General features: G+C 36.3%; 1 protein-coding gene across 1 annotated transcript in view; it reads left to right on the top strand.

The window, feature by feature from the left end:
• Positions 1-11917, top strand: part of LOC107664708 (CUB and sushi domain-containing protein 2-like) — a 24658-nt gene that overhangs the window by 7391 nt on the left and 5350 nt on the right. The window contains exon 2 of the mRNA XM_016455355.1: positions 6440-6656. Within this exon, the coding sequence (XP_016310841.1) occupies positions 6440-6656 (217 nt within the window). The remainder of the gene's footprint in view (positions 1-6439; positions 6657-11917) is intronic.

Raw genomic sequence — 11917 nt, forward strand, 5'->3', positions numbered from 1 at the left:
CTTGAATTTACTGTACTTTAACCTCCATCAATCCTGTTGTTATTGTTTTGGGCCCCTCTGGACCTGTAGCCCCAATCATCTTAACCTTTCAGTCCATTAATTACAGCCTTGAAGAGAGGAGGTCTGATTTATCAGAATGGCGATCAGTGAGGGGGCGACAGAGAGTTCTTCATTAAAAGTCTATCCTCTTTCTCACTCTTGTCTTAGCCGTTGGCATGGGGACACCTTCATACTGCCTCTGCACAATAAACAAACAGGGCCACATTCATTCCCTGTTCACCCCCTCATTCAGAGCCACATAAAAGGAACTGTAGGTTTATTTAAAGAGAATCTAAACAAGCTTGTTTGCAGACACAACTTCAATCATGGAGAAAAGCAATGCAATGCTTAGCTATGAAGTTTTAAGCCCTGAAAAGAAACAGCATGAGTAATTCGGTAATTCCTCAATGGTTTGGCCCTCAATCGTTGCCTGTGCGCTAGAAGGAGGAGGCAGAGAGATTAACTGCACAAAGCTACGATGGCTGGATCCGACCGAAGCCAGTTTCATTGAAGACCCATGTAGGATCTGAACACTGGGCCATTGTGGCTCCATAATGGGGCTGAAAGTGCACTAAATTCTGTGTGCACTCTGCTCAGTCAGGAACATCTCTTTGAAATGCTGAGCTATCGAGGCCACCCGGTCCATTTTAAAGCATTCTTTGCTCATGGCAAAGAAACAAAACAATAACCTGTAATATTCATAATGTAATGAATATCTAAATCACTTCAACATGCAGGTCGACATCATTTTCTGCTCCAGGCTGAATTAAAACATTCGCCTCATGCAAACACAACAGCATATCTTAGTGGACACTGTAGATGCATATTTAATTGGAACTTAATACAGAGGTGTTTGAGCTGATGCCCATGATAATAAAATACTTTATTAGAAGAGACTACTTGCAATTAAGCATGTTTTTACTTTTCAACAGTCTTTTCACACCGTGTTTGACCCTAGATCTTCTTAAAGCAGTATTTCTGATTCAATACAAGTCACGCATTTGACTGTATCAAATGCATTTGTGGCACAATGTTGATTAACATCTTTTCTTTTCTTTTCTTTAAAAAAGCAAAAATCAAGGTTGCATTGAGAATGCCTCAGTGGAAGTAAATGGGACCAATATTTGGAGAATTTACAAGCAGAAATGTGAAGCTAAAAAACATATTTTTAAAGCACTTACATTTATGCTATAAATGATCTATTATTTGAGCTGTTCTCATCCGTTTACGGTCATGTTAGGATTTTAGACATTATTACCTTTAAACAGAAAAAGCTAGTAAGTGATTTTTTTCCCATCGTGTTAACATATTTTTGTCAATGCTTTTGAGTATTTTAATGTTTGCGTACTGGCACAATTTGCTTCCATTGTAAGTATCGCAATGCAACCCAGAAGTCAAAATTAATATTTGAGGAAAACAACATTATGCCACAGAACAAATGTTGTGATTGAGCTTAATTTATATTGCTTTCTGAATACTCTTTTAACCTTTTGATTAACCTCAAATTGCAGAGCCAATAACATGTTTAGCAACAGACAGCCAATCATAAACAGCATCAGAGTTTACCTCATTAAATATTCATGAAACTTCCACATATTGTGTTGATGGCGAATGCATTTGATGTTACTCAAACAACAGAGCATATCACTTACAACGTCAAGGTCATGGGTTTGATTCCTGCAAAATGCATGAACTGAGAAAACGTATTATGGGATGGAAGTTGCTTCTGTAGGTCAATTTATATGAAAACATTTCCTCAGATCAACAAGCAAGCTGTGTGCTTGTACTTAAGTGCTATTAACCTGATAAATATGCAAATATGAATGTTAAAACATTGTAGAGACAAATATAATTCAAATCTACACCTGGAAGTGTCATGCTGACTCCAGCTGTTTCAGTTATCTGTTGACCCAATGAATACAACAAATACATCGCCTCACTAAAGTAGAGCTAATTTTCTCCTCTTTCCACAGCATTTGCCTTTCTATTAATGTTCTTCGCAATCACATTGCGCTAACATTAGCGTAATGTATGGTTTTACCTAGGAAAGCTGAGGTTGCCGATTTCCATTGTAATGGCGGGCATTCTTCGGTTAATGCAGATATGATGGAGCCTGCAGCCGATGCTTTGACACATTAGAAGGCAGCTGGTTGTACATAGAGAGATTTGTGGAACTAAGAAGGTTGTTTTTCCTCTTGTGCTGGCATATTTGAAATCCCCATTCACATTTGCCTTGTTGGTATGGTGTAACTGAACTCAGGTTATAATGGCATTTTCCACTGGTCCTTGAAAAAAGGAAATATGATCGATTTGAAGTGCTTATGAAAACTGGTGAGTCAGACCCATTTGTCTCTTAGGTGCCCAATTTACAGCAGAGCTATGGCAGCAAAGCTAAAGGGAATGCATTTCCAGAGATTGTAAAGATTATCTGCTATGGCTGGCGAAGCATTAGCCTCAGCTTTAACTCTGTCAGAAGTGGGAGGTTTCACCTGCATGTGTTTGCTGCATGTCTCGTCTCACTTTCAGGGAAATAAATGACGCAGGTGCAGGAAGACAGGTGGACTGATGAAATTAGTCCCAACCCAATTCACAATGCACAGGACGTCTCAAAGCACACGCTAATAAGCAGTAATCGTGCCGTAAGCAAGACATATGCTATTTACCTTGCGCTTCCTTTATATATTATTTCACAGTTGGGAATCGAGAACCATTTCTTATTCAAAACCGTTTGTTTTAAAACAAATTCCTGGAACCAAATGAACTTCACAAGTTTTGTTAAGCTTTCTTATTCAGATTTGTCATTTAATCACTCAATCGATTAACCATAAAAAGAAAAACAAAACAATCCAGGATTTATGAATACTTCTATGGTTAAAGCTTTGCTCATGAATGTTAATTAAGTCACACTAAAGTTGCTTCCTAAAATTAAAATGCAATCAATCAATACTTTACCACTTCATACATTCATACATGATTCACGTTGCGATATCTTGACTCTTATCAAGTATTTTTTTTTTTTCAAAACTGTTAAAATTAAACCATAGACCATCAAACTGAATTTTAATTTTGTAGTATTGTTATTTTTATGTCTTGTTTTGAGGTAGCATATAATTTATATTCTAACTCAAAGCCCATTTTAAAGAACATTTAAAAAAATATTAACTATACATGAAAAATGTGTTAAAACGTTTACAAAATATTCACTTTTTGTTAAAAGTCTAATAATATTTAATAGATAAAAAAGTATAGTTAAAGGGATAGTTCACCCAAAAATCATAATTTACCCTCACCCTCATGTTGTTCCAAACCTGTATGAGTTTCTTTCTTTTGTTGAACATAAAAGAAGATATTTTAAAGAATGCTGGTAATCAAAAAGTTGTTGGTCCCCATTGACTTTCATAGTATTTCTGGCTTGGAACAACATGAGGGTGAGATTTTAAATTTGAGTGAACTATTCCTTTAAAATAATTAAGCTAATCTATCCATAGATAATATATCCATCCATCTCTGGTGAAAGATCTAATACTTCAATCCAGTCCACATCAGGCTGGTCTGCTGGAAGCTGGAGATAAGAAAGTAGATGCACTGAGTATGGGAACATAGGGGAAAAGCTGGAAACAGGATAATGGCAAAAGAGAGCACAAATCAACAGAGAACATGTTATCTGCTTTAGTGCAGATAACAGGCATAGAAATGTGATTTCTTGTTATGAATCTTAAGTTATTGCCAACCAATGTCACGCAAAGAAACTAATTCCAGGGTATGTTCTAAAGCTGTGCTTTGGCAATGAATTTTGATGTCACATGTTTTCATACACATATCAAAGCTTTATGGAATAATCTCTGTCAACGTTTTATTGTATTTTATTGTATTATATTTAATGTGAGCTTAAATATAAGAATATATAATAGCATTTAAAATATTTAAGAATATTTATCTACAATTCTATCCACTATATTGGACAGGATTGGATAGATGCATGCATTCTGAGATTGCCTTCTCTGATGGATAGATGTGATGCTTGTTTTTGGAACAGTCTTTGTGCCATAAAATGCTTTTCTGGAGGCCACTCACTAGGTTTTGAAACACAGTGATGGTGTGTTGACTTCTAGTTAAAGAGGTGGACAAAGTACAGTCCAGCTGCTCATACAGACGTCCCCCTCCTCTTGCTTTTGCCCACCCCTTTCCCACTCCCCTTCCCTCCTAAGATCTCTGATTGCGGGCAATCTGAAGGATTGTTGTCCTGCCGTAGTATGGCACGGCAGCGATCGATTTATCAAAGTGTCATGCCGAGGCGCTGCAGCCCCGTAGCAGCAAAACAACAGCGGAGGCAAAACAAACATTGGTTGACTCTAGAGGTGGTCTCTGCAGTCGTGCTAAACAAGGTCAAAGCTCTCTCTCCTTTTTTACTTCACCAATATTTTGGGAAAACACTAAACAGCTGCAAAGAGCCCTAGTATAAGACCAATATTCGGGGATCTCAGAAAGAGTTTAAATGTGTGCCTCTGTCAGAAATAACTGCAAACACACATGACATTGTGACTGTGTGAGACTCTTTTGTAAAAAATCAATAAAGCGTTATGGATGAAATACTACTGTATGGAGCTTTTTAGAGATTTATGCAGCACTGTATTAATGCAGGTCAACTCAATTCACTTGTTACTTTCATAATGCATTTGTAAATCTATGCTTAAGGAAAAGAAAATACCTGCTGCTGTGAATGTGGGGGTTACCCTTCATTAAGAGGTTACATAATGCATTTCATTCTTCCTTTCAGCTCGATACATTCAAATGGACACTTGAACTTTATTCAAATCACTTAAAATGTGAGAAACCCGGAGATGGATTCATGAAGAGCTTCTTAAGGGAAAAAAAAGTCCTGTGATCAATTTTATGAAGTTTGTAAGAATGTCCCTTAACAAAATCTGTTTTTTTTTTCTTTCTAAAAATTATCAAATATTCCCTTATTTGGGAATCTGAAATTAAGTAGAATTTGATCTTTAAATAGTTAAGTTAAGAACATATGTGTAGGCCTATATGTTTGAAAATTATAACTTCAATGTGTTAAATTCTCAATCATACATATGGTTTAGAATTGAAAACATTGAAGTTATAAACTGTGCTTTTAAATCATTAAATAGTCTATAATAGTGCTGTCAAACTGTTTTTGTTTACATAATATATGTGTGTGTACTGTGTATAATCATTATGTATATATAAATACACACACATGCACGTATATGTTTAAGAAAAGAATGTTATATTTGTATATTAAATACATTTATATATAATATAAATTATATAAATATAAATATGTACATGTACATGTAAATACTAAATATTTTCAAAATATATACTGTATGAGTGTGTATTTATATATACATAATAAATATACACAGTACACACACATATATTATACACAAAAACTTTTATTTTGGATGCGATTAATCGTTTGACAGCACTAGTCTATAGGCCTATGTATCTGGAAGTGTGGGGGGAGAAAAAAAAAAAAAAAAAAGCGAAAATCTGAGAACATTAATGATTATTAAAGCAAGAAGGGACTATTAATTAAAAGTGGGGCTACGGACCTGTCCAGAACTAGTAATTTAGGCCAGGCTTTTCACTGATGGATGGAGCCACACACAGTTATTAAAATTTCAGATTGAGTGCAATATTTTATAAGAGGTCGTTGACAAGTATGCAAAAGAGAAATGCAATTAATGCTGAGGAATGCAGTCTGAGCTGCAGGCGATATGGAGTTATTAAAATTAGTCAAATTAATAACCATGGGTGGTATCATTCCTTTTTCCTGTTGCCTTTGCGGAGTTGCCGTGGAAACATCTTTTTGACCACTGATAAAGCTGTGGCAATAGCAAGGGCAGCTGACAGTATTCATGTGCTGGACCATATGTTAATTTAATTGCCTCTTGAAATTGAATATTACTGCTCTATAACTTTGCATGAGTAAAAATAGATAAATATTACAGTCGTTTTAGCTTGTCTTATTTATATGCATCTTGAGTACACACTTACATAATTACATGGACATTATAAGGATTTTAATGTGGAAGCATTTTATTGTACTTACAAATGATTTAATGCCCTGTCAGATCAAACAACACATTAATGAATGTAAATTAATCCTTTAAAGGCACAGACCGAACTGGCAAATGAACATATTCATCACGTCAGAAGGTTGTAAATCATAAAGCATTGTTTGCAAATGTTCTACACCTACTTACTGATAAGGAATAAATAAATTAAATTCACATTTTGGTTCCAAGATCTTTTAGATCGATAATAGCGTTTAGATTTTGCCTGGATTTCTCATTTGAATGCATTTAAATGTTTTTCCATCCACTTTGTTTAATACTTTCTTCTCTTTTTCTCCGTTTTACAGCTCAAAACTGCAGTCACACACTACACAGTCCAAATGGGACAATAGAAAGCCCCGGATACCCATATGGATATCCCAACTACGCCAACTGCACATGGGTGATTGTGGCACAGGAACACAACCGGATACAGTTGGTATTTCAAGGCTTTGCCTTAGAGGAGGACTTTGACATCCTTTCAGTCTACGACGGGCAACCCAGTCCAACAAACTTACGGACACGGTAAATACAGAACGTTTTTATCATATTGTGTGTGTAAATGCCAGATCCAATCTCTTGGAATTGCTAGCCGACATTACTTTGCTAACAGTTTAAACTGTGTGAACTCTGTGCGTGAACTTTGGATTTACTTAAGTGTCCCAAAACTTGTTTAAAGCACACTGAGAGGAATGAAAAATTCATTTTAGGTCTGTATTTAATGTTTTGAACATTGAAGTCCACAAATTGATTTAGCTCTTTTGATTTTATCGCTGTCTTGAGTCTGAAATTCTCCCTTGTATACTCTGAAAATAAGAAGAAAATAAAAGGATTGAGGCTCAAGGGATTGAGGGGAGCAGATATCCTCAGGGGGAGTGTCCTTGGGGCCTTGGCCTGTTTTCCATTCGAAAGCTAGCGTTTTGAAAAGCTTGCCTACATTCATAGATCACTTCTCAGATAGCATTTTACACAATGAAATGAGTTCTATAGAAAACATTGCAGAACTCTGTAAATTTGTTGCTTTTTCCCACCCTTTTTATGTCACCTTTCTTTATTTATTAATATCTGTGTGGGAAACGATGTGCACAAGGACACTTTCAAGACACTTTTTTTAAATTTATGCTTAAAGATTCAAGGACAGCTTCATGCACAGCCCCAGGTTTCCATGGTGTTCTATGAATGTTAACCTTGTTCGGCATGGGTGGTTTACCCTGCCGGTGTATTATTAGTGTCAGCTGAACTCAACACCTTGAAGAAATCAAAAGGATATTCAGACTATTCCAATAGGATGTTGTTTTATGATACCGATTATATGTAAGAAAGTCAGTGTTGCTGTGCTAGTCATAACGTCACACAAAAAGTCAGTGAAGTGCTTCTAAAAATCTGTTTTGCATTGGAATGTTTTAGTGTTAGTGAAAATTATTATAAAGTGATACACTTCCGTTCAAAAGTAAGAATTTTTTTCAGCATTAAGTTGATCAGAAGTCACAAAGACATTAAAGGGGTCATATGATGCGATTTCAATTTTTCCTTTCTCTTTGGAGTGTTACAAGCTCTTGGTGCATAAAGAAGATCTGTAAAGTTGCAAAGACTAAAGTCTCAAATCCAAAGAGATATTCTTTATAAAAGTTAAGAGTCAGCCACACCTACCTAAAACGGCTCATTCTAACACACCCCCACATACCTACGTCACTATCTGGGAAGATTTGCATAACGCCGCCCAAATGCTCACGCAAAGAAAGAAGGCGTAACTTTTATTCTCGCTGTAGTATTGTTGCCGCTGCCGCCATGTCCTGAAGGCGCTGTGTGTTTCGTTGTGAAAGCGAAACTACTTTGTTTGGCCTTCCAAAAGAGGACGATATCCGCTTCGTCATGCCTGGAGCTGATCCGTGCTGGTCGCTGAGGAAATACTTCAACTTTGCGCTGTCGATCGCCGGATCGGCTTTCACCGTGGACGAAGCGGAGTCCAACCCGGGGTTGTCACGTGGTTGCCGCAGGCATCACAATATGGTAAGGGACGCAACATTTCCATCACACGCTTGAGGAATTCGGCCAATCACAACGCACTGGATAGCATGGTTAAGGACTCAGCTGCTCGGATTGATTTCATTACACCAAATACTTTCTATTCATCAAATAATCCTAAAAAAAAAAAAAAAATTAAGCTGCAAATGTTTTCAAAATAATGGATCTTGCACACCAAATCAGCAGTGGTGTATAAAGTACCTGAAAGCCATACTCAAGTAAAAGTACAGATATCTTACCAGAAAATTACTTTGGAAGAAGTTGAAGTCACCGTTTATAATATTGCTTGAGTAAAAGTCTTAAAGTATGTGATATTTATTGTACTTAAGTACGTTTAAGATTTAAAAAATACTTTTCGTACTTAAGTATTGAAAGTAAAAGTACAAGTAAATGCAAAATGGAAAAGAAGCAAATAAATATCTATAAAAATATTCATACACCGCTTGAGTAGCAAGAATGTTCAGTTTGAACTCTTTCTTCCATTTTGTATTTTTGGGTACGAATAAGAAGCACTTCATCCGGTACTTAGTGTCTTTCATTTCAACATAAGAAAACATTTCTGGAATCTGCATATGAAATAGCATTTAGATGTATTTACACAGTTTAATGTATCTCAGAGGGGACATGGATGCATTTAACCTGCAGTTACAATTGATTAATTACAATTGTTTATATCAGCTGCCAGTAGTAACTGTAGCAGAATTAAATTGCCCTCAACTAATCTGTTCGTCCAGCGAACATTCAGTGTAAGTTCATATCAACTCTAGGAAAGGATATTTTCATGGCCACAGAAAATACTTTCATACGGTATTAATGCATTAGAGCATGTAGCAAGGATCAAAATCGTAAACCTCTATATACCATAACCTCTGTTTCGTTTAGTTAAATGTACGATACTTGCATTGCATTGGCCTGGATTGAGCGTCCGGATGCAGTCTCGGATGAAAGTCTTCCGAGGTTCGGTGGTGTAGGAGTCGCGATCACCTTCTTCCGGGTTTAAAGAGTGATGAACTCCTAAAATATGTTATTCTGACTCTGTGGTGGTCGGGAGATGAAGATGATGAAGAGCTAAGAGAGACGTCAGCTGAGATCCAAGGATCGTTGGTGAATGTAAAGACAAGGCCGAAGCCTGGTGCAGACTTAAGGGTTGCAGAAGCGTTCTAGCTCACATCCTCATCTTCTCAGAATCTTAACAGAACCGCCGACTGAAAGGCTATGTGTTGGAGCCCACCGGGCACGCCCACACTGGCTCCACACGGGCAGCAATCAGAAGATTTAGCATAAGCCTTAGCAGAAAGCCTGGGCAGAACTGTGCGTGAGCCCTTTAAGGTCTGAGAAGATTCACACCTCTCAGGATGGGCTTGTCCAGTGAGAAAGGCTGAAATTCCAAGCGGGAGGTTGGAAGTACTGGGGGTTTTATGACCCTTTGTCTGAGAGCATGGTAATTTGCATATGGAACTCGATTGGGTGTTGATGCAAAATTACTAAGGATTGTTAGAACACTAATATATTGCCTATGTACAAACATATAATATACACTCTCGTTTAGATCATCAGAAGACGAATTCATAGATACTAAACATGGTAAGATTACATATAGGTAAGATTACATGAACGAGTGGTTCTATCATAAGCATGCATAAAACAGTATACAATACAAAAGACCATATACAAGAAGATAGTAATCATACACAATGACCTGGGGATAAGCATGATAGGAAGGTCATAGACAAATTTGTCTATGAATTAATGAAAGAAGTCGTTTCCTATAGCAGTATGTGTCTGTTTTAGAGAGAATTGAGTAGGGGGGAAGATTCTCTCTACATACTTTTAGGTCGTAAAGTTTATCTGATCTGGCTGAATTGTCCTGGTTGCCATGGTAACCAGGGGCCTGGTGTCGTTCACAGACATCCTAGCACTCAGTATGTTTATTGGGTGAGGGGTCTGTGACTATTTGTTAATCTAATGAATAATTGATTTGTTAAATCTAATGAAAAATCGTGTGTCTGATTGGTCCAAATGCTACAATGATATACATGATAATTTCAGATCGCACATCATTACAACAACACTTAGCCTACCATATTGTCATCGCAAAAGATATACTGTATATCGCACACCCCAGACTCAATTTGAGTGGAAAATGAAATCATCCACGCTTGTGCGCGCACTTGTTTGCACATGAGGGGGGTCTCTTTTTTTCCGTTTTAATTTTTCTGGACTCCTTTTAATGGTTACATTAAATTTTATTAATCAAAAAACATGACTAATTAATTAGAATCATGAAACTTAAACAATTTAACATCAATTTATTAAAAGTTTAACAAAAATTACATGTTTAGTGCCCTATGAAATGTTTTATTTTTTCCAACCTTATGTTTATTGTTACCAAATTCTGTCTTTTAACAGGTCTTATTATTTGAAAGCATAAAAACATGTTTCATTTATTCTTACAATAGCCTAATGATTTTTTTCCTCAGAAATTCTGTGTTGTGTATTGAAATTTTTTAAGGCATGATAGTCATTTCATTTTAATGAAAATTAAACAAATTTTATTTTTGGAAAATAAAGGGGATTTAATATTATAATTAAAACATTGAAGACATATTGTATGATTATTCCTTAAAAATAAGGTTTTAATAATTTTAGTAGTAGTAGTAGCCTATTACATACATTCTACTGAACAATAGTAATATATTTCTGCCGCAATGTCTTCAAGTTAAACCGAACTTTTATTTTGACGGGTTGCCGTGAATACCTTAACATTCCTGTGTTTATATGATATGAAGATAATTTTACTCAAATGCAACGGTAAAATGCTCATGAAGTGACTCTCAGAGCAGTTCTGGAGATGTTGTTCATGTATTTATTCATTAGTGAGATGGCAGACGCTAATATCACTGGAAGCGTTACGCGCGCTTCAGTACGAGTAGTACACAAAACCGCGCGTCTGCGCCGTTCATTACCACAGTTACGCAGAATTCATATTTAAATAGTCGTTTTGCGGCTTAATATTCACAAATACTAGTTGGGAGTGTGCTCACTTGTGTGTGCGCATCGGGGCGGAACTCGGCTGTGCGCAATGCAGAGAGCGTGACCATGTAACGTAGAGACAGAAATGACATGCCGTCGTGTTAATAAGATAAATAACATAAGGCTATTTAATTTGTTTAATAAAAGAACAAGGTATAGACCTGTTCTATAGGAAAGGTATACAACTTTAAATGACTTCTGTTGTGATCTAGCGCTATAGAGAAAATAAATTTAAATACTTGACCTTCAAGGGGGCCGCCCCCCTAATATAATGGCAGGGGAAACACTGGCTTCAGGGAAATGTGTCGGAGTTAAAGTATACATTTTAATTAGGAAATGTAGTCGAGTAAAAGTAAAAGTTGGCTGAAATATAAAAACTCAAGTAAAATATAAAATACAGAAAGAGCATGGCTTCAACAACATCGTTGTCTGTTTGCAAGTGTAGCATGACAAAAAATTAAAAATTAATGAAGCTTTCAGTAAATTAAAAATGAAACGCCCAAAACTGTATATGGCATCATAACGAAGATGAACTCTATGTTTATACGTGAAATCCTGGAGGGGACGTCGGATGGCATCGCGTTGGGACATAATGACGTGTGCCATTAATCGATCTATGTACTATAACATGTAAAACGGGAACATGAAAAGAATATTCTAAAAGCAACTCATGTAAACACCATAATCATAATATTGGCTTATTTAGAATAAGGTAAATAATTAGATTT

This window comes from Sinocyclocheilus anshuiensis, unplaced genomic scaffold, assembly GCF_001515605.1.
Source record: "Sinocyclocheilus anshuiensis isolate Anshui unplaced genomic scaffold, SAMN03320099.WGS_v1.1 scaffold523, whole genome shotgun sequence".
NCBI classification, from domain to species: Eukaryota; Metazoa; Chordata; class Actinopteri; order Cypriniformes; family Cyprinidae; genus Sinocyclocheilus; species Sinocyclocheilus anshuiensis.